The sequence below is a fragment of the Dasypus novemcinctus genome, chromosome 18, assembly GCF_030445035.2.
Source record: "Dasypus novemcinctus isolate mDasNov1 chromosome 18, mDasNov1.1.hap2, whole genome shotgun sequence".
NCBI classification, from domain to species: domain Eukaryota; kingdom Metazoa; phylum Chordata; class Mammalia; order Cingulata; family Dasypodidae; genus Dasypus; species Dasypus novemcinctus.
Genome location: NC_080690.1, coordinates 21,918,145 through 21,941,500, shown reverse-complemented (window position 1 = coordinate 21,941,500; position 23,356 = coordinate 21,918,145). Strand labels below are relative to the sequence as shown.

Here is a 23,356-nt window from a genome sequence, read left to right as displayed (position 1 = left end):
TGTACAAAATGGAGAAAAAGTAGGGAAAAGACAGACTCTTCTAATAATCCTAAAGTGTTTCTGAGTCCCACATCTTAACCTAAATTGAAAAGAAGTGTTTATTCTTTCACGTTTTAGTTTTTGCTGATAAAAAAGAGTATCTGCTGATAATTGAATATACTTTCAACAAAATACAACGATTTAACCACATTGGAAGTTTCTTTCACACCAGGGTAATTCAGAGATCAGAATTCCTTTCATTTTGTTGTTCCCTATCTCTTTAGGTATTGTCAAACAGAGTCACCACACCACATGACTCTCTTAGCCCAAAGCGGGGGTGGGCGGTTGGGAAGAGAAGAGCAAACTAATTATATGACCACATCTAGCTGTAAAGGAGAAATCAGGAAATATAATCTGTAGCTAAGTGGTCATGTGACCAGCTAAACCTCAATTACTAGGGGAGAATGAATTAAGGGGATTGTTAGCAATCATCTATAGATATTCTCTAAATTTTCAGAAATTGCTGTCTGTAGTTTGAGAAGATGATTTACCTAATCAGATTTGATAAACGCAAATTAATTCTTCAGTTTATGTTGTAAATAGGTGAATTTGATATTCCATTTGTTTAGTTTAGATGGTGTTCTTATAACTTACCAGATAACCTAAAAACAATATTAGCAAAACTGTTCTACAAATAAACCATAAAGTAACAATAGATTTCTCATCCATTTAAAATCATTTTTATTCCTTGACTTCCAAATTTCTCGTTTCTTCATTTGCATTGAAATTCAGAAATTGATTGCACTTAAATGTGCCTTCATCTTTCTAACAGTAACATCTCCAGAAGAATGATTTTACCTTTAATGTTGGAGCTTAGGAAAAAAAAGATGAACTCAACCAAACTCTGGCAAATATTCATTATAGCTTCAAAATGAAATAACATACATAAGGGGAGACTAATGATACTCAAAGATCGTCTGAAAAAATGTTCAAGGTGCTCAGATACCAATTACAAAGACCCTTTGTCCTTTTGTGTACATGGCAATGTGTAGTGCCCTGGTTACCCTGCCCACCTGGTTGCCCACCTGGTTGCCATGTTTTATACCATACCTTCCTTTTCAGCTCTAACTTTGAATCCTTAAGCATGGAAAATAGCTCTAAATAAGAGGCCTGTTGTTACTTAAACACCTCATTCTTGTGTGTAGAAACAGCATTCCAGCAGACTGTTAATTTGAATATTTCTTGGGTAAAAAGTTATCTTTTCTTATAGCAGATATTGCTGATGGCTCTGACTCTACTTTTCTTGTCTCTACTTCTGTTGTGGTAGCATAGGCAAATCCAGGTGTTGGGGTAATCGGAGTCCAGGATGGTGGCTGCCATAAGTAGGCTATATGCTGTGATCCAGATAGCATATATGTGGTCATATAACGACCACATATAACGACTGTTAGCACTGTTGTTAAGGGTTGCTGACTCTAGTTCTAGGCTTTTAATTCACTTTACCCTTTAAAGGGGAAAAAGAGGTAAATGTGTACATTAGAGTAGCAAATAACTCTTTATGTTCTTATCTTAAATTGGTGAAAATAAAGAAATAAAGAGGGGATTGAGTATAGCTCAAGTGGTTGAGCTCCTGTTTCCCACATAAGAGGTCCCAGGTTCAAACCTCAGTACCTCCTAAAATAAATGAACAAACAAATGAATGCCACCTCATATTTTGCGGAAGAAGGTTTAAATAAAGCAACAAATTTATACATGTATGCATTCAAAAGGAAGCAAAGAATGAAATTGCAAGCATTAGTATTTTTAAGAAATAACTTAAATATTATATTTATCAAGATTGTTAATGATTGACATATAAATTATACACTTGTTTACCAGTAGTAATTTTGACTTAAGTGGACACCCAGGTTTTGGCCAGTGACAACAGGAAGCTATTTCAGGATCCAGAGGTGTGAGTTCTAGCCCAGAGCACGTAGTCTAAGGGAGAAGTGAGAAGAGAAAGAGAGCAGAGGACTTGTATAATTAACACTGGGCTCAAGTTTAACTGCCAAAGGACGTAAAAGCACTTTGTTGCAATTCTAACTCCCTGTCCTAAAATTTGTATTAATTACTCAACTGTAGCAGTTACTTAAGCATAATTTTTATTGTTGTCCCAAGTCCCCACATTGCATTTGAATTCAGTTGGCAAATAACTTTATGTAGCACTCTATCTGTACAAAGCATTAAGGATTCAGTGGAGAATAAGATAGACAAGGTCCCTGCCCAATTGGGACTTAAATCTACCTACTACTGGTGAATTACAAATAAGGGAATCCTTTTGTTTCATTTATATTTGAGAATAGTCAGCCTAATTACTCCTTTGTGGAAAATCTTCTTGGCTTTACCATTTTGGGGAAGGATAAGTGATAGGAAAATATGACTTGAATGTGACCGAGTACTTGCTTATATATTTGGCTTTTTGCTTCTGTTGTGAGGCCTGCCTAAAACAGACACTCAAAATCAGATGCCATGTGTTAATGTTTTCATTCTCTGGTCCCCTTCCTATCCCACCACCTAAGGAACTTCCAGTGTACTAGTTCCAGATAGCTTCCCAGTGATTGTATTAAATAGGATCCATTTATTCAGCTGTCAGAAATTGATGTTTCCTTAGTGATAAGGCCCTTGTTCTAGGAGTACCCAACCTATTTGTGAGATAGATACTGATACTGCCTGCTGATAATCTAATCTAATGAGTAATATTAGAGGTCTTGCACAGAGATTGTGGACCTTCCTTATGCTCCCTTGTAGCACGAGACTAGCCCTTAGACCCCAGAATCCACATTGAAAATACTGCTTCTTGCCTGGTTTATGGCTTGGAATTACAGAAATGACAAGGACTGCCTTGCCTACCTAAGCCCCCTTTATATTCCCACTTTATAATCTATATTAAGTTTTTTTCCCTTTCTCTGTACTGATAAGGAAACTGAAGAGAAAATGTATTGTCATGAAAAGCATCCTCATAACTTCATTTACTAAAAACTATCCCAGTGCATTATTGCTAGCAAGTCAAGAATAGGTTTAGATTATATTCCATTCTTCTTTGCAAAAGCATCATTAGCAGTTATTAGTCTTGTCCTGGCAAACTTACTTAAAGTATCCTCCATCTGGCAAAGACATTCACAAATCTGCACCAGTGAACTTTTTTTTTTTTTTAAGATTTTTATTTATTTATTTATTTTTAATTTCTTTCTCTCCCCTTCCCCCCTCACCCCCCAGTTGTTTGCTCTCTGTGTCCATTTGCTGTGTGTTCTTCTTTGTCCACTTGCATTCTTGTCAGTGGCTCCCGGAATCTGTGTCTCATTTTTGTTGCATCATCTTGCTGCATCAGCTCTCCCTGTGTGTGGCACCATTCCTGGGCAGGCTGCACTTTTTTCGTGCTGGGCGGCTTTCCTTATGGGGTGCACTCCTTGCACGTGGGGCTCCCCTACGTGGGGACACCCCTGCGTGGCACGGCACTCCTTGCGCACATCAGCACTGCACATGGGCCAACTCACCGCATGGGTCAGGAGGCCCTAGGTTTGATCCCTGGACCTCCCATGTGGTAGGCTGACGTTCTATCAGCCAAATCAGCTTCCCTGTACCAGTGAATTTTAATCTCACTTAGTAGTGATTAGCTCTCCAGCAGTGACTAATCTTCACCCTTTTAAACTGAAATCCTTTGGCTTCTAGTTCCTACTTCTTTTCAAAAGTAGAGTTGTAATCAGTCAAGCCAAATCTTTATCCTTCATTTCATTGCATGTCTTCTGAGTGCTGCCACCTTAAAATTTGTTTCTTGACATAAAGAAATCCACTTGTATAAGTGAAAGAGATCTTGTTAATCTAACACAGTCATTGTATAGATAAGGTAATGGAGTCTTAGAGATATGAAGTAACTGGTCCAAGGCCACACATGGAGTTAGTGGCAGAGCCTGCATTCCAGCCATACCTGCTCTCACATATTTGCTTTCCTGGATCCTGTCTTCTTACTGGAGCACAGTGCTACCCCCACTCATTATTTTTGTCCTTTTGCCCTTTAGTGGCACTAAATTCTTCAGAGCAAAACTTCTCCCATGCTTCTAGAATTCTAGTGAGCATGAAGACTCCTAGCAGCGCCGCGGAGCCTCGGTTGGCCTCGGATAGCTGGTCCCCTGCTGTCCCCACCGGCAGGCCATCGCGCGCGTGGCGCCCCCCGCCGCACGTCGGGACCGGGGTCCGGTGCGGAGTGCCCCTCGTCCCGGGAAACGGGGCGCGGCCGGAAAGGGGGCCACCCCCTCGCCCGTTACGCACCGCACGTTCGTGGGGAACCTGGTGCTAAACCACTCGTAGACGACATGCTTCTGGGTCGGGGTTTCGTACGTAGCAGAGCAGCTCCCTTGCTGCGATCTATTGAAAGTCAGCCCTCTACACAAGGGTTTGTAATTTAAACAGAAAGAAATAACAAATGAAAAAAGACAAAAATAAAATAAAAATAAATAAAAAAGACTCCTAAATCTGTTCTTGCTTCTGTATAGCTTCCAGCCAACTGAACACTCCTATTTGTTCTCATTTCCAATTCTAGTTCCACACCTAATCTACACCTTCCTTCTCTAAACTGCTCTTCCTTAGTTTATTTCCAGTCATGACAGGACCAGGACCTTTCTTTTTTCTCCTAGACTCAGAACCTTGGTGTTAGTGGCAATCTTTTTTTTTTTTTTTTTAAAGATTAATCCCCACCCCCCACACACACTATTTTTGCTGTATATGTCCATTCTCTGTGTGATCTTCTGTATCTATTTCTCTTTTTTGTCTTCTCTTCCCATCTTTCTCTGGGTTTCAGAGGGATTCAGAGAGATTCAGAGGGAAGCTTTGATGTGGAGAGAGGTTCCCTGTCAGTTGCACCACCTCATTTCCTGGTCTCTGCTATGCTTCACCTTGAATTTCCCCTTCGTCTCTCTTTTGTTGTATCATCATCTCGCTGCATGACTCACTTAGGTGAGCACTGGCTCACTGTGTGGGCACTGGCTCACCGCTTAGGCACACTTCCTCTTCTTTTTCACCAGGACGTCCCAGGGATCGAATGTGGGTCCTCCCATATGGTAGGTAGAGGCCTTATCACCTGAGCCACATCCGCTTTCCAATCTTTTGTGTGTGTGTGTGTCATCTTGCTGCATCACCTCTCGTGTGCAGCGCCACTCCTGGGCAGGCTGCACCTTTTTCCTGCAGGGTGGCTCTCCTTGCGGGGGCGTACTCCTTGCATGTGAGGCTCCCCTACGCAGGGAACACCCCTGCATGGCATGACACTCCTTGAACGCATCAGCTCTGTGCGTGGGTGGCCAGCTCACCACACAGATCATGTGGCCCTGGGTTTGAACCCTGGACCTCCCATATGGTAGGTGGATGCTCTATCAGTTGAGCCAAATCTGCTTCCCAAACAATATACTCTTTTTTTTTTTTTAAGATTTATTTATTCCCTTCTCCCCCCTCCATTGTCTGCTTTTTGTGTCCACTCACTGTGTGTTCTGTGTCTGCTTGTATTCTTATCAGGCGGCACTGGGGATCTGTGTCTCTTTTTGTTGTGTCATCTTGCTGAGCCAGCTCTCTGTGTGCAGCACCACTCCTGGGTGGGCTGCAGTTTCACTCAGGGCAGCTCTCCTTTTCATGGGGGCCACTCCTTGCACAGGGGGCATCCTTACGCAGGGGCATCCCTGCATGGGCCAGCACTCCTTCTGCGTGTATGCCAACTTACCACACGAACCAGGAGGCCCTGGGTATTGAACCCTTGGGCCTCCTATATGGTAGGTGGACGCTCTTATCTGTTGAGCCACATCCACTTCCCCCCAATCCTTTTTTTTTTTTTTTTTTAAGATGTATTTTTAAAATTTCCCTCCCTTCACCTCCCCTCCTTTCTGTGTCCGGTCACTGTGTGTTCTCTGTCTGCTTGCATTCTCGGCCACACTGTTATCTGTCTCTTTTTGTTGCATCATCTTGCCGCGTCAGCTCTCTGTGTATGCAGCACCACTCCTGGGCAGGCTGCACTTTTTTCGTGTGGGGCAGCTCAGTGTGGGGCTCATCAGCACTGAGCGTGGGCCAGCTTTACCACATGGGTCAGGAGGCCCTGGGTTTGAACCCTGGACCTCCCATGTGGTAGGCTGATGCTCTGTCCATTGAGCCAAATATGCTCCCCACCCCAATCATTCTTAATTCTCTCCCTCTTCCTTACTATTACCACACTTGCAACCTCCTCCCCTAGTATCACCAAATTTGCCTAGGTCCTTTGCATTTTCTTTATTTTAATGGTTTCTCTGCCACCCTACACTTTCATTTATTTTTCTCCCTTTGCCTCCTCCTGCCCTGCTCTTTTTGCTGTCTGTGTTGTCTTCTCTTCTCATTTTCTCTCCTCTAGGATTTACCAGGATTCGATCCTGGAGACGCCTGATGTGGAGAGAGGTTCCCTGTCAATTGTGCCACCTCAGTTTCTGGTTTCTGTTGCGCTTCACCTTGACTCTCCCCTTGTCTCTCTTTTGTTGCATCATCTTGCTGCATGACTCACTTGCACAGGCACTGACTCACCACGTGGGCACTTGCACAGGCATTGACTCACTGTGTAGGCACTCATGCTCACCAGTTCACTGCGCAGGCACTGGCTTGCCACACGGGCATGCTTTCTTTTCTTCTTTTTCACCAGGAGGTTCTAGGGCTCCAACCCAGGTCCTCCAATATGGTAGGTAGAAGCTCTATCACTTGAGCCACATCTCCTTCCCCACTCAGCACTTCTAGTATCTGAGAATTTGGCAGCTGTTTTGGAGTTTATTCTACCATTTACCAAGCATGTAACCTTAAGGCAAATTACATGGCCTGTCAAAGCCTTAGTTAACTCATTTATAAAGTGGGATAATAATCTTAAAGTGTGAAGATTAATTAAAATAAGATATACTATTTAGTTATAGTATCTAACCCATACTCAAATATTTATGGAATGAATAAATATTGGCTCTCTTCTCCTTCTAGTCATAATGAGTATATGAGTTAGAAGAATTGATGTTAGCTACCTAAATTATAAAGAGATTAGATATATTTGGAGATTTTAAAAAAGGACTCTTGGGAAACGGACTTTGGCCCAGTGGTTAGGGCGTCCGTCTACCATATGGGAGGTCCACGGTTCAAACCCTGGGCCTCCTTGACCCGTGTGGAGCTGGCCATGCGCAGCGCTGATGCGCGCAAGGAGTGCCGTGCCATGCAAGGGTGTCCCCCGCGTGGGGGAGCCCCACGCGCAAGGAGTGTGCCCATGAGGAAAGCCGCCCAGCGTGAAAAGAAAGTGCAGCCTGCCCAGGAATGGCGCCGCCCACACTTCCCGTGCCGCTGACGACAACAGAAGCGGACAAAGAAACAAGACGCAACAAATAGACACCAAGAACAGACAACCAGGAGAGGGGGGGGAAATTAAATAAATAAATAAATAAATCTTTTTTTAAAAAAAAAAAAAGGACTCTTAGTATAAGCCTTTGTTCTATGATCAAATTGTAAAAATAGAATCTTTTTGTCTTGGTCTGTTTTTGTTTATAACAGCTTTATTGAGATACAATTCACATACCGTAAAACTTAACCTTATAAAGTGTACAGGCATACCTTGGAGATACTTCAGGTTTAGTTCCAGACTACTAAAATTAAAATGAACATCGAAATAAAGTGAACCACAATTTTTTTGGTTTCTCAGTCCTTAGAAAAGTTGTTTATACTATACTGTAAGTGCATTATGACTAAAAAGCATTATGACTAAAAAAGCCAGTGTTCATCCCTGGATTTAAAAATACTTTATTGTTAAAAATGCTAACCATTGTCTGAGTGATGATTTCAGCAAATTGTAATCTTTTTGCTGGTGGAGGTGTGTGCCTCAGTGTTCATCGCTGCTAACTGATTAGGGTGATAGATACTGAAGGTTAGGGTGGCTGTGGCAATTTCTTAAAATAAGACAACACCAAAGTTGGCCTCGTCAATAGACTCTTCCTTTCATGTTAGTAAGATTCCCCTTTCTTTCATGGTAACGTGAAGCTTTTTGAACTTCCTTCAAAACTGGAGTCAGTCCTCAAACCCTCCTCCTGCTTTTTTTTTTTTTTTTTTTTTAAGATCTATTTATTTATTTCTCTCCCCTTCCCCCCCTGTTGTCTGCTCTCTGTGGCCATTCGCTGTGTGTTCTTCTGTGTCCACTTGCATTGTCAGGCGGCACCGGGAAACTGCATCTCTTTTTTGTTGTGTCATCTTACTGCATCAGCTCTCCGTGTGTGCAGCGCCACTTCTGGGCAGGCTGTGCTTTTTTTTTCATGCGGGGCAGCTCTCCTTGTGGGGCACACTCCTTGTGCATGGGGCTCCCCTATGCGGGGGTGCCCCTGCATGGCACAACACTTTTTGCACGTGGCAGGCAGTGCACGTTGGCCAGCTTTCCACATGGGTCAGGAGGCCCTGGGTATCAAATGCTGGACCCTCCATATGGTAGGCAGACACTCTATCAGTTGAGCCATGTCCACTTCCCTGCTGCTGCTTTATGAACTAAGTTCATGTAATATTCTAAATCCTTTGTTGTCCTTTCAAAATAATCATATCATCTTTACTAGAGGTAGATTCCCTCTCAAGAAATCACTTTCTTTGCCCATCCATAAGAAGCATCTACTCATCTGTTCAGGTTTTATCATGAGATTGCAGCAATTCAGTCCCATCTTCAGGTTCTACTTCTAATTCTAGTTCTTGCTGTTTCCAGTACATCTCTGCAGTTACTTCCTCCACTAATGTCTTGAAACCCTCAAAGTCATCCATGAGAGTTGGAATCAGCTTCTGTCAAACTCCTGTAAGTGTTGATATCTTGACCTCCTCCCATGAATCACAAAGGTTCTTAATGGCATCTAGAATGGAATGGTGGGAAGCAGACTTGGCCAACTGGATAGGGCGTCAGCCTACCACATGGGAGGTCCGCGTTTCAAACCCTGGGCCTCCTTGACCGTATGGAGCTGGCCCATGCGCAGTGCTGATGCACGCAAGGAGTGCCCTGCCACACAGGGTTGTCCCCCATGCTGGGGAGCCCCACGGACAAGGAGTGCACCCCATAAGGAGAGCCGCCCAGCGCGAAAGGAAGTGCAGCCTGCCCAGGAGTGGTGCCACACGGAGAGCTGATGCAGCAAGATGATGCAACTAAAAGAAACACACATTCCCGTGCCGCTGACAACAACAGAAGCGGACAAAGAAGAACACGCAGCCAATAGACACAGAGAACAGACAATCGGGGTGGGGGGGGATAAATAAAAATCTTTTAAAAAAACAAACAAACAAAATAGAATGGAATGGTAACTTCTTTCCAAAAGGTTTTCAATTTACTTTTCCCAGGTTCATCAGAGGAGTCACTGTCTATGGCAGCTGTAGCCTTGAGAAATGTATTTCTTAAATAGTAAGACTTGAAAGTTGAAAGACTCCTTGATTCACAGGCTGCAGAATGGATGTTGTGTTAGCAGGCATGAAAACAACATTAAGCTCATTGTACATCTCCTTCAGAGCTCCTGAGTGAGCAGGTGCATTGTCAGTGAGCAGTAATATTTTTAAAGGAATCATTTTTTCTGAGCAGTAGATCTCAACAATGGGCTTAACTATTCAGTAAAGCATGTTGTAAACAGATGCACTGTCATCCAGACTTCATTGTTCCATTTATAGAGCATGGGCAGAGTAGATTTAGCACAATTCTTAAGGGCCCTAGGATTTTTGGAATAGTAAATGAGCATTGGCTTCAACCTTAAAGTCACCGGCTGCATTAGCCTATAGCAAGAGAGTTAACCTATTCTTTGAGGCTTTGAAGCCAGGCATTGACTTCTCCTCTCTAGCTGTGAAAGTCCTAGATGGCATCTTCTTCCAATAGAAGGCTGTTTTGTCTACATTGAAAATCTGTTGTTTAGTATAGCCAGCTTCATCAATGATCTTAGGTAGGTCTTCTGAATAACTTGCTGCAGCTTCAGCGTCAGCACTTGCTGCTTCACCTTGCACTTTCATGTTATGGGGATGGCTTCTTTCTTTAAACCTCATGAACCAAGCTCTGGTAGCTTCAGACTTGTCTTCTGCAGCTTCCCCACCTCTCTCGGCCTTCATCGAATTGAAGAGTATTCGGGCCTTGCTCTGGATTAGGCTTTGGCTTAAGGGAATGTTGTGGCTGGTTTGATCTTTTATCCAGACCATCAGCATTTTCTCCATATCAGCAGTCAGGCTGTTTTGCTTTCTTGTCATTTACATGTTCACTGGAGTCACGTTTTCATTTCCTTCAAGAACTTTTCCTGTGCATTCACGACTTGGCTAACGGTTTGACACAAGAGCCTGGCTTTCGGCCTGTCTCATCTTTTGACGTGCCTCCCTCACTATGTCAAATAATTTCTAGCTTTTGCTTTGAAGTGCGAGAGGTGTGACCCTTTCTTTCATTTGAACACTTTGAGGCCGTTGTAGGATTATTAATTGATCTAATTTCAATATTGTTGTCTTGGGAGAGGAAGAAGGGAAGGAGCTGGTTGATGGAGTGGTCAGAACACACATTTATCGCCGAAGCAGACATAGCTCAACTGACAGAGCATCTTTCTGCCATATGGAGGGTCCAGGGTTAGATCCCGAGGGCCTCCTGAGCCTTGTGTAAGCTGGCCCACACAGTGCTGCTGTGCGCAAGGAGTACCGTGCCCTGCAGGGGCATCCCCGTGTAGGGGTGCCCCACTCTCAAGGATTGCGCTTCGCAAGGAGAACTGATAAGAAAAAAGTGCAGCTTGCCCAGGAGTGGTGCTGCACATACACAGATCTGATGTAGCAAGATGATGCAACAAGAAAGAGACAGTTTCCCAGTGCTGCCGGATAATGCAAGCAATCGGTTGCAGAACACACAGTGAATGGACACAGGAGCAGACAACAGTGGGGAAGAGGAGAGAAACAAAATAAATCTTTAAAAAAAAACAAACAAAAAACACAAATTTATCAATTAAGTTTGCCGTCTTATATGGGCATGGTTCTTTTTTTTTTTTTTTTTTTTAATTTTGCCTTTTTCCAATTTTAGATTTTTTTTCCGTCTCCCTTCCCCGCCCCAGTTGTCTGTTCTCGGTGTCCATTTGCTGTGTGTTCTTTGTCCGCTTCTGTTGTTGTCAGCAGCACAGGAATCTGTGTTTCTTTTTGTTGCATCATCTTGTTGGGTCAGCTCTCCGTGTGTGTGGCGCCATTCTTGGGCAGGCTGCACTTTCTTTCACACTGGGCGGCTCTCCTTACCGGGCACACTCCTTGCACGTGGGGCTCCACACGGGTCAAGGAGGCCCGGGGTTTGAACCACAGATCTCCTATGTGGTAGGTCTATCCACTGGGCCAAGTCTGCTTCCCTGGGCATGGTTCTTGACACCCCAAAACAATTACAATAGTAACATCAGAGATCACAAGTCAGGAAGCAGATGTGGCACAAGCAACTGAGCTCCCACCTACCAGATGGGAGGTTCCGGGTTTGGCTCCGGTGCCTCCTAGAGAAGACGTGCAAGACAATGAGCTGGTACAATGGGCTGGCACAACAGGCCAGCGCAGCAAGGTGTCACAACAAGATGACGCAACAAAGGAGACACAAAGAGGAAACAGAATGAGAGACACAACAGAGCAGTGAGTGGAGGTGGCTCAAGCAATTGAACACCTCTCTCTTACATGTGAGGTCCTGGATTCAGTTTCTGGTACCTCCTAAAGAGAAGATGAGGAGACACAGAGAGCACACTATGAATGGACACAGAGACCAGGCAGTCAGTGCAAACAAGGCAGGGGTGGGACGGAGAGAATAAATAAACTCAAGAAAAAAAGTCATCGTAACAGATATAATAATTAAAAAGTTTGAAATAGTGCTAGAATTAGAAAAATGTGATACAGAGACACGAAGTGAGCACATGCTGTTGGAAAAATGGTACCAGTAGACTTGTTTGATACAGGGTTTCCACAAATTTCCAATTTGAAAAAAAAAAGCAATAAGTTAGTGTATGTGGCTTAAACGGTTGAGAGCCTACTTCCTACATGGGGAGGTCCCCAGTTCAGTTCCCTGTGCCTCCTGAAAACAAAGACATAAACAGTAAGAAGACAAACTAAAAAACCAACTCAGTAGAGTCAATGTGGCTTAGTGTTTGAGTGCCAGCCTCCCACATGCAAGGTCCCCAGTTCAATCCCCAGCCCCAGTACCTCAAAAAAAAAAAAAAAGAAAAAACAGTGTCTCTGAAGTACAATAAATTAAAGTTTAGTACAACAAAGTATGACTGTATAGTTTAGTGGTTTTTAGTACATTCACTATTATGTGTAACCATCACCATATGAGATTTAATTTTTATAACCTCGAAAACAAACTTCATACCCATTAGCATTAACTCCCCATTGCCCCCTCCTACCAATCCCAGGTAATCACTAATCTGCTTTGTTTGTATAGATTTGCCTATTCTAGATATTTCTTATAAATTGAATCATACAATATGTAGCCTTCTTTGTCTTTCAATTAGTATGTTTTCAGGGTTCATCCATGTTGTAATACTTCATTCCTTTTTATGGCTGTATGTTATTCCATTATATGGCTATCCCACATTTTGTTTATCTATTCATCACTTGGTGGACATTTTGGGTTGTTTTCCACCTTTTGGCTATTATGAATAATGCTGGGGTGGATACTTGAGAACGAGCTTTTTATGTGAATATATGTTTGCAATTATCTTGTGTATATTCCTAGGAATGGAATTAGTATAGAATACTTAGTTGAGAAATCAAAGAATCAAATGGTATGGGAACTAAAGATTCCTATTTGGATAATTTGGGGTGTTTCCTTCTGTAGTGGTTCTACAAAATTGAAATTGATTGTACTGGACCTCTCTGAACACTTATGTGGTGCTTGGCATATCATGCGAACCAATAGAAAAGCCAGAGCCTGTGGCCAGAAAGGATCACAGACAACACAAATGCCCTCCACATTATACATGATGCTTGTATTCAGTGGCTCACTCTCAATAAAGCATTTATTCTCTCATTTTCTTTACAAAAGAGGTGACACTGTGGGAATCAGATTCACAAAAGGTAAACTCTCTTCCAAAGGGATGCAAATTAAGGGAAAAATTAAATTGAGATGAACAGTTACTTCAAATGTGTCCTATCATCTGCTCGAGAGGGTCCAGGGTTCAATACCCAGGGCCTCCTGTGTGGTGAGCTGGCCCATGCGCAGTGCTGCTGTGTACAAGAGGTGCCGTACCACACAGGGGTGTCCCCTGCGTAGGGGAGCCCCACGCACAAGGAGTGTGCCCTACAAGGCGAGCTTCCCTGTGTGAAAAAAGCACAGCCTGCCCAGGAGTGGTGCCACATACTCAGCTGACACACCAAGATGACACAACAAAAAACTGACAGTTTCCCGGTCCTACATGACAAGAATGCAAGCGGACACAGAAGAACACACAGCAAATGGACACAAAGAGCAGACAATGGCAGGGGGAAGGGGAGAAAAATAAATCTTAAAAAAAAAAAAAAAACGAGGGTAAGAATGCTTCCCTGTTCTGGTACCCATCCCCCTTCCTAACCCAGACTGAACTGGGATGGAGAAGAGGCCTGGGGCAGTTTGTGGAATAATGTGATACAATCTCTGGTGCCATTTAGCTCAGGAGTAAACTTCATGCACACCTTTACATTTACAGGAAGCCATGGGAAGGGGAGAATGTGTTTGAAGTCTGAGCTTGGCATTAAGTATCATGGTCAGGCACTCAGAGGTCACTAATCACTCTCCCTTTTTCTTGTTTTTCAGTGAACGAGATAATTGGGAGAGACATGTCTCAGATTTCTGTTTCCCAAGGAATAGGGGTGAGCAGACAGGCTCCCCTTCCGGGTCCTGAGTCCCTGGATTCAGGAAGATCTGATGGACTTTAACAGTGCTCACTGCACCTTTGTGCCCACCACCACGTCTATGTCAGCATGTTTCTTTCCTTTGATCTGTTGGGTTTCCAACTCTTCGGCCTTCAGGACTGGCAACAGGAGTTGGAATCACCGTGTAGGGAAACAGCATTCTTCCACCTCAGGCCTGGTTAAATAGGAACAGCATAGGCTGTTTGAGCTTTGGGGAATGAGCTTTGCTTTTTTGTATTTAAATAGGATACTTTTATATGATGGGTGCTTTTGAGTGTGATTGAAGCAGGCTCCCATTTCAGAGGTGCTGCTTTTGCAGGTGACCCTGTTGCTTAGCTAGGATTGGTGATTTGTACTGTTGTATGGTCATTTGAAGGGCCTTTTAGTTTTGATGATACTTTTAAAATAGTAACTTTTGATAAAACCTTCCAGGGGCAAACAAAAAAAAGAAAAAAAGGAAAAAAAATTCTCCCAAGCCCACATTGATGCCTAAGAAACTCAGCATGTATCCTGAAGCCTTTCATAGATTCTTAGGAAATAAAGCCAAATGTAGCTTGAACCTCTTTATAAAAGTAAACTGTTCTTAGAATGAGAAGGGACCATTCCATCATTGAAGTGTTGGAGTATAAAAAGACATTCCAGAGCATAGCCCTTTTGTAACTTTCTAGGTAATCTTCCTGGAATCTCTCCATACTGGCTCTATGTTGAAATTTCTTTTTTCCCTCAGGACCTTAGGCAAGATAGTTACATGTAAGATGACTTAAACAGTGGGGTTTTAGCTGGGTAACTATCACTTTCTGCCATCTTAGAAACAAGTAGGCCATGGAATGTGCTTCCCATTTGTGACCACTGGTCCCAGAGCCTTTTCCAAGTGGGAGCATCTCTGCCTTTGGCTGTTACATAATCTTTGACCCCACACAGTGTGATGATGGTTTAGGCAACTTTGCTGGCTCTAACTCATCTCTGGAGATCAGGCTGTGTCAGGAGCTAAGCACAAATGAGCTATACTTCAGGAGAGGAACAGAGAAAATGCAGGACTCCAAAAGAGGGTTTAAGATTCACACTGGAATGAAAGGCTTGTCATCTATTCTGTGTACCCTGTCCTGTCTGCATGGCCTTTTTTAAAAAATAAACAGTCTTTCCCCAAAAAGGCTGTGGCACATGTAAAAATATGAGGTGGCATGACAGACTTGACTCTACACCAAAGATACCCTGGTGCTGCTGCTGGTGAGACTGGTGCCCAAGAACCCCCAGCCTGCTGCCTACCAAAGGAGGTGTCCAAGTTGGGTGCCTTTTTTCAAACTCTGTCCTCACTTTTTGCCCCTAATGGGATCAGTTAACCTTTCCAAGGCCTGACTGAAACCATGTCAAAGTCTCTGATGATTGCAGTTAAGTTTTCAAGTGAAATAATGTACTTTGATTTATTCAGGAAGTAAATTTATTGAGTGCCTACACATGAGACAGTGTGCTGACCTAGGTGAAGGCTTGATGCTGTTATTCCAAGAGATTGTGGGCCCTAAATGCCAGAACTCTTATCTGCAGAGGTCGGGTGAGGCCTGGGCTGAGGGAGCCAGCCTTTTGTCCACCACCACCTCATCAGCTAATTGAGAGCTGTTGACCCCTGCAGGATGAAGTAGTATAGGCTTTTTTTTTTTTTTAAACTATAGTGTTCTAGATTCCCTTCTTAAAGCTAGTTTAGAGAAAAATGTCCTTTAGCAAATCACTCTGGCCCCTCTTGGAGCTGGGTATTTTCCCCTTTGGAGGTCAGTTTTGTATCACAGTGTGTGAATAGTGAGGTTTGCTTCAGGGCCTGTGGTAGGAAGCTCACAACTTGGTGTGTGGGGGATGGGGGGAGGGGACAGGCCTACCCTCTCAGATGAAGTTTGAGAGAGATGGGCAGACTTGCCTCCACCCTCCTGACCCTGGTGTAGCTGCCTCACATGGGATTCTTGCAAGAGTTCCCCTTGCAAGACCCTTTGGGGGTGTTCTGCTACCCTCAAAAATTAAAGCCTCTATGATCCAGAGTTGCTATGCACCAAATTTCAATGCCTTTTAAATACCTTGATGCCTGTAGCATTAGAAATGCTTTCCTATTTAAAATAAAAGTCAAATTTTAAAATAGAGCTTTGTATACTATGTAAGCAATTTTGTATCAGCTTTGTAAAAGCTTTGGTGTAAGAGTCAGTATTGTTTTTGGCTTTGTAGATAAAAGACACATTTTTATGTAACATGGTGTCAGTGCACACATCAGCCATTGGACTATGCAAATTGATTTCTAGTGTCAGCACTGCGTAACTGGGCATGTGATGGCACCCACCCCCTCCCCCAACCCTTGCTAGACCTTGGGTTGAGGAATGGGATGAGTAGCATTCAGCTTACTGGAGATGTACAGAGAAACATGGCTGAAAACAACTTTAAAAGGAATAAGATGTCTTCAGGTTCATGTGTGGTCCTGCTGCCTGGTGTACAGGTCACCCCTACCCAGGGGTAGCAAGTAGCACAAGAGCTCTGCTGGGCCCAGCTACTAAGCCCTATTTTTGATACAACAGATGAGATGATCATCCTTAAGGCTCACATGGGCTCAAATTAAAACCTTGTATTTTATAAAATGGATATTCATTTCAGGAAAAGTTATGTTTACAGCACTTGGGGTTGTGTTTTCCTGTACATTTTGTATTGTAAAACCTTTTATAGGAGTGCAGTGCTCCTTACAGAAATACAAAGGGAAGAACCATCAGTTCAGGCTTATTGGTTATAGTGCTGAAATAATAAATGGTGACAGGTTAACCGTCTCCTTGAAATCTTTTTCCTCTTCCTGGGGCTGATGTGGAGCCCCTCGTTCTGGGGGCCAAAGCTAAGGGCATTATGGCTTTTAAAAAGTCCATTTCACCAGAAGCCTGTATTTATTTTACGTAGGAAAGGTAGTTCCAGATTCCTTCCAAGGCTTCAGTTCTGCACTCTTTAATGGGTGTAAAGGACATTCCATGGTGTCTGCTGGGTTCAGGGCAACTGGTCTGCCCAAGATGTACTTGAAAAGTAGGCAGAAAGTTCCTTTAAGTCAAGCCTGAGTTTTTGCATGGGAACTTCCTGCCCCCTAGTGTCCTCCGGAGATACAGCAACACAATCCATTAATAGTTTGTGGTGTTGCTATCTGATATTCCATGTGCCAAGCTGGAGCAGAGCTAGTAGCATCCTTAGTTGGTACTACCCCTGGCACAAGTGGCTTCTGAGCTCCAAGTACCCCGGGGGGTGAGGCTGTCTCCCTACCCCCCACCAGTAGGTATAGGAGGGTGCCAAGCATCAGGATCTTTACTCAGAGGCTTAGATGGCCCCTTGATTTTCCCAAAAGGAGTCATACATTGAAGGCTTCAGGGCTTACAGTTTTAAAAAGAAAGAAAGAAAGCCTACTACGGACCTGTCAACCACACAGACTCCATGGGCATGAGCCATAGCCAGGACAGACTAAAAGTTCTTCAGGTACCATTCAGGAGGCCCAAGTCAGGTCATCGGGAGCAGGCTAGTACCATTCCACCCCAAGCCCTGCACAAACAGTCCAGCCATCATCTTTGGGAAGAACAGCAGAGGACTGAGTGGGAGGTGGAACAGAGCTTTGGCTCCTCTGGGTGACTTCTGAGAGCTTTGACAAGCTAGAAAGAAGCCACAAGGTTGAGGGCACTGGTCCTCTAGATGCAGTTGAGGCATGTTAGCTGAAGACATCAGCTAGCTCTTACTTCTCGGCTCCCTCACCTACAAACACACCCATTCTTTGGGGGCCTGTAGCACAGTGCGAGGTGGGTCACCAACAGGCATCAGACTGGTGTAGTCATCAGGAGCTAGCTGCAAAAGGGACAGAGACTTAGTGCAGGGAGCTGTAGGCTCAACCAGGCCATAAGCCCTCTAGCCACATAACCTCACCTGGTAAGCCTGGAAGACGCTGAGTAGATCCTTCATACCTGCTGTGTATGGAACGCCCTGCATTCGGACCAGGGCTCCCAGCTGAGACAACACTGAGGGGGGGGCAGTAGCCAGGGCAGCTGGGGGTGTGGTGAGGTAGCCCACCGTGGTTGGAGAGACGGGGGGGCTAGGGTGGGAAACGCACGAGTTCAGTGGTACAGTCCCACCTGTGGCCCACCCCAGGGTCTATCTCCCTTCTCTCCCTTTCACTTCTTCCCTCACTCTGATACCCCTGCCTATACTCCCACCTCCAGTCTAGTTTGTATGTGGCATCAATCATCCCACATCTGTCACTCCCTTTTGTCTCAGGATAAAGTCCAAACTTCTGTAGACCTTCGATTATCCAGCCCAGAAGGGAATCATGAGCCACCCTCACCCCCCAACCAGGAACAGGACTGTGGGGTTCTCTTTGCAGCTGAGTACCTGGGGTAGTAAGCTGTGTAGTTCATATAGAGTTGAGCGGCTGGTCCTGGGTAGTAGGCAACAGGGGTAGGGGTAGCAGGCACCCTGGCAGCCGGAATAAGTGCCGAAGAGGGATACAGAGCTGCTGTCTCAGTGGGAATGAGGGTTGGGGTGGCCTGGAAGGTGGCATAGGTGGGTGGCGAGAGGCCTAGAGAGGCAGAAGTGTAGAGTGTATCATCTATAAAGAGCCTAGTACTGTCTTGCATGAGGTAGCCAGAAAGGAGCTCCCCACTCTACAAAGTGGGGGCTATTCTAGCCTGATTGCTATATGCCTCCTTCCCCAGTCCCTGAGAAACTCACAGGGCAGCTTGCAGGGTGGAGGGGATAAGCCACTGCGGCTCAACGTTCCCCCCATCAGCACACGACTCATCTCCTCTGTGGAGCAGGGGACCACTTCTACGTAGCGTTCCTTCATCACCTTCTTATGGCAACGCTGAGCAGCAGCTAGGGCCCGTTCTGCTGAGGTCATCTGGATGAAGGCATCACCAGATGGCCGGCCCTGTGCACACCATCTTTGTAAGCAGTTTGTCTTGTGCTTAACTGTGTATTTGTGTGTCTCCCCTCCAGAAGCAGCCTCACCTGCTGGTTGAGCACCATGTGCACACCATGGGGCAGTATGTCAGCCGCTGTCTCCCCCAGGAAGCTCAGAATGTCTTCGATGGTGGCTGTGTAGGGCAGGCCTCGAAGACGTACACAATCCCTTCCTGTTCCAGCTGACAGTGGGAAGGGAATGGGCAGCAGTGGAGCGGTCAGTGTCGGGAGGAGTGGACTGGATGCATAGCGGTTCAGGACCTGGTAGGGAAGTCAGCAGCAGGCTGGTCATGCCAAGTCGGGCAGGGGCACAGGGGACCCGGGGGCTCCCTGGTGAAAAAGCACATCAGCGGTAAAGAGCACTGCGTACTCACCTGCTGCACCTCAGCTGCAGTGCTCCGGAAGAGCTCGATGTATCGCTTACCCAGCATGCTCTTGTGCCTGCGTAGTGCAGCCTGTGCCAGCTCCTCACAGGCAAATAGGGCAAAAGCATCACCAGTAGGCCGACCATCAGGGTGATGTACAAAGAGCAGCCCATCAGCACCCCCAGTCACTGGACATTCTGGCCCCAGGAAGGCCAACACGTCTGCTGGCCCAGCCGAGAAAGGCAGTCCCCGTAGCCGCAAGATCACCTGGTCTTCTTGTGACAGGAAACGGGCCACCTCTAGTGATGTGCCTGGGTCAGCGGCATTAAGTCAGAATGGGCGTCACCTGCTGACTTCATTAAAACCCTTCCAAATGCCCACTCACACCTGACACACAAGGGAACAGAGACAGGCAAGGAAGAGGTGGTGGGGAAATGGGATGTGGGTTAAGAACCAAGAGGAGCTAGGCCCTTTGGGGCAGGGTACACTCACCCCCTGCAATTTTTACGAACTCCTCCCCTGTTGCTCTATAGACCTGTGGGTACAGTGGGAACAGCCCATGGGTCTCAGTCCTGGCTCAGCTTTGTCTGCTCCACCTCCCAGCCCAGAGCCCCACCTCAATATAGCGGACGCCCATGTGGTGCTTGTGTCTCTGCAGTGCTAGGTCCCGCTGCTCACTGTCCTCAAAGCGGATGAGAGCCTCCCCATTTCGGCGGCCCTGGGCGTTGAGGCAGAGTGCTACGCCACCCCTGTGGAGCCAGTACTGTGTTAGTGCCTCCGGGGCAGGCCTGCCCTCCTGGATCCAGTTACCCTGCCAAACCCACCTAGCGATGTTCAGCCCTTTGAAGAAGCGAGCCACGTCCTGATCTGATGACTGCCAGGGCAACCCACGGGCCCGTACCACAGTCTCACTGTCCACCACATCGGCCTTGCTGCTGTGGGGGCAAGGCACAGGGTCAGAGCTGTACAGTTGTTGTCACCCCCATCCCTGCCTCCACACTTACCAAGGCCCTGTTTCATATTTCTGCTTTACCACCTCAGGCTTCGAAAACAATTGACCTGAGAGGAGATGGCATTGGGGGTCAGCAGGGTCTGGTGGAGGAGGTGTCTCCCCACCAAGCTCTGCAAAAAGAGGACAGCTGAGGGAGGATAAGGAAGTGACAAAGGGGCTTCTCAGAGAAAGTGACAAGTGGGAAGGGGGGACTTGGAAGAAATAATAGGCAGGCATTTCCCCTTCTAGTCCTGAGGAACCTTACCACTGGGCCCCTTCAGTAGGTGGAGGATGATGGCTACCATTGTCTTCACTTCCCAGACCCCAAAGTCATCCTCTGTGGCATCTGTCTCCAACCCCAAGTCTACGGGTGGAGAAATCACAATGAAGAAAACTCAACTAGAGAGGCCCCTGGGCAACCAGCATGAGCAGTAACCCTGGCCACACCTGGGCCCATAGATACATGCAGAACCCCAGCAAACTCGTTTGTTTTGTCCAGCCCAGGTATGCCCTTATTGGTCCCCAACTCAAACATATGTGTACATACACCCACATTCCAGATGGATCCCAGCAAAGACATAAAAACATGAGTACAATGAAGGATTCGGCAGATAATGCAAACGCATGTATTCCTATAACTCACCAGCATGCACATACATACTCAGTCACTCTACTGTAGTCACAGATACCTTGTGCCATGCTGGCCACAGTGAGGTCCCTGGCAGGGTGGGTGCTCGGATGCTGCATGTGGAACTCTTTCCGGAGGTCATAGAAGGAGAAAAAGGTGTCAGGAAGCACCAGGTTCTGAGGATACAGGGATGGCAAGAGATGAATGGAGAAAACGAGACTGCCCTGCCCACCCTCACAAGAGTCCCAGGAACCCTGTGCCCTCCTTAAGCCCTTAGTGGCATACCTTTCTGGAGGCCTCAGGGTGCAGAACCTGTCGCAGCAGCTGCTGCCCATCAGTGCAGAGCATGTAGAGGCCCCTGTCCAGCAAAGCCACGTCCCCACTCACCAGCTGTGAGAACTAAGGATGGGGAGTGGGGAGGAAGATACAGACTCACACCTGGGTAGGCAGGGGCTGGGGACAGGAGAAGGCACAGGCTGCAAAGCTGGTTCAGCCACATGTTAGGCCCTACCCTGTCTGGGGAGGAGGAGGCCACACCTGCTGGGCCTGGCCCTGAGACCCCACCCCCCAGTCCAGTGTTACCTCCTCCAGGTCGAATGGGGGCAGTCACACATCACCCAAGCCCCCATCACACACACAGTCAAGAAGTTTGGAGCAGGGCCAGAGCAAACACCTGGTAGAATGGGACTAGCAGGTGGGAAGGGGCGGGACAGAGCAGGTTAAACCTGTCCCTGACCAGGCACCGCCCTTGGACAGGTGGGGGAGGCCCAGACCTGCCAGAGGCTCAGAAGGCTCATGGTCAATGGCACCCCGCCTCCAGGTCTGACCAACCAAAGAGCAGAGAAGCTCCAAGGACAGGGTTCTACACCTGGACGCCAGGGGCACATGAGCTTTGACCCACACCCTATCGACCCGTTGGTATTGAGCTGTTTGCTCATAGAGGGGGTAGCACTCTGGAGCTGCCTGGGCCCCTCTCCCAGCCTCCACCTCTGCTGGAGAACAAGTATAAACACTTAAGCACAACTGCCCCACCCGGCCCCCAATTCTGTGACACTTTCCAGTCTGGGCAAGACAACTCAGTTCTCCAGCATGAGCCCCCAGTGGGGGCTCGCTTGTCTGGGACTGCTTCTGGAATAGACGCAGATTCAACATCTTTGTGCGTCATCAGGGCCCATAGGATGAGTTTGCCAGTAAAACATGTACATTCGCTACATTGAACCCAGAGCACAGGGTGAGTACATAATAAAGACAAGACAAAGAAAACAGAAATGGGTACTGCTGCCCACTTTACCCAGGGCAGAAGGCAGGCAGGTAGCCCCCAGGCTGGGTCAGGACAGCGCCCACGTCTGGCCAGCCAGCAGGGACAGGCCTAGACTAGCAGCTTACATCTGGTGGCGTCTGCCTGTGGGGCAGACACCGCCCTACCCCCGCCCCAGACTCCCAGGAAGGCTGGTGGGAGGAGGACGCCAGCAGTAGAATGACCCATGGCCACGTCCGGGCCCCTTGGCCCTCTCGGCTTCCGGCTGCTGCTCTGAGAGACCTGCCGGACAGGTTCACAGCTACGTCTCAGCCTCGCACCCCGCCGGCCGGGGACCCTGGGAGGGTTCCCGCAGCCCAATTCCCAACCCCCAGTAGGCGTGGACCCCTGGAAAAGGTGAAATGGCCGGGAATGGCCGGCACACAAGGACACGCACACGCGGGAGGCGCTGAAAGTTTCAAACAACAAAAAACCGTCCTACCGCCCTGGCCTCGCCTCCTACGGCCTCTCCCGCCGAGATATTTCCCCGCGGTCCGACCGAGTCGCCACCCACCTGGGCCCCGGCGCTCACCTGCTGCAACACCTTGTCCAGGGGGTCGGCCCGCGCCAGGCTGTCGGCATTCAGGCCGCTCGCCTCGCAGCACTGCGGACTCAGCGCGGCCGCCTCGGCGCGCACAAGCGACTTGTGCAGAGTCCCCACCTGGGAGCGGCGAGGGAACGCGATCAGCCGCCGCGCCCCCCAGGGCCCTGCGGCTCCCCGGGGGCCCCACCGCCCTCTTTCCACCCTACCTGGTGGCTTCGCGGGTCTACCACTTGCCAGACGAGAAGGATTAAGTCGGTCTCGTCGGAGCCCAGGTCCGGTCCCAGCGCACCGGCCGTGGCCCCGAACAGTACAACCAGGGGTCCGGGCCCGGGGCGGGGGTCCGCGGCGGAGTCTGCGGTGGGGTCCGGACCCGGGGGCGGCGGCTGGGGAGGCGGCGGAGTCATGGCAGCAGAGGAAGAGGGCGCTCGGCCAGACACACGCGGACCGACGAGGCGCACGCACGCACCGACAGACGGCAGACGCCGACCAGTTTGGGCGGGCCCCCGTGTGACGGGGGCGGCACCTGTGGCCCGGAAGGCTCAGTGGGCGCTGCTCAGAAGCTCCGGCTGCGCCTGGCGGGGCGGAGCGGCCACTGGCCCCCGCCCTCTCTGGGTGAGTTACCTGCCTGCCCCGCCAGCCACGTGACCTAGGGCGGCCCCTGGGAACCGTGGAGGAGGGACGCCAGGACTCAGCCCAGGCCGGCGAACTCGCGCTT

General features: G+C 47.4%; 2 protein-coding genes across 5 annotated transcripts in view; one reads left to right on the top strand and one right to left on the bottom strand.

The window, feature by feature from the left end:
• Nucleotides 1-16,656, top strand: part of NFATC3 (nuclear factor of activated T cells 3) — a 199,659-nt gene extending 183,003 nt beyond the window's left edge. For 2 of the 3 annotated variants that reach the window (XM_071209116.1, XM_071209114.1), the window contains exon 11: nt 13,772-14,428. Coding sequence is in view for 2 of the 3 variants with exons in the window: in XM_071209114.1 (XP_071065215.1) it covers nt 13,772-13,859 (88 nt within the window). In the remaining variant the exon portion in view is untranslated. Of the gene's footprint in view, nt 1-13,771 lie in introns of all 3 variants that reach the window. The other variant, XM_071209115.1, reaches the window with a different exon arrangement.
• On the bottom strand, nt 16,446-23,318 carry ESRP2 (epithelial splicing regulatory protein 2). Of its 2 annotated transcripts, none has more exons than XM_004459620.3 (15): nt 22,848-23,318; nt 22,630-22,758; nt 21,086-21,199; nt 20,862-20,976; nt 20,438-20,536; nt 20,186-20,240; nt 20,006-20,116; nt 19,798-19,930; nt 19,674-19,716; nt 19,191-19,492; nt 18,865-19,077; nt 18,586-18,784; nt 18,247-18,433; nt 17,785-17,950; nt 16,446-17,706 (listed from the first exon to the last, which is right to left on the bottom strand). In XM_004459620.3, the coding sequence occupies exons 1-15, from the start codon at nt 23,043-23,045 to the stop codon at nt 17,617-17,619; spliced, it is 2,154 nt and encodes a 717-aa protein (XP_004459677.1). In that variant the 5' UTR covers nt 23,046-23,318; the 3' UTR covers nt 16,446-17,616. The 2 variants fall into 2 exon arrangements, with proteins under 2 accessions (XP_004459677.1, XP_023444911.1); XM_023589143.3 differs by having other exon boundaries at nt 17,483-17,706; nt 20,006-20,113; nt 22,848-23,144.
• Between the last annotated feature and the right edge of the window lie 38 nt (nt 23,319-23,356).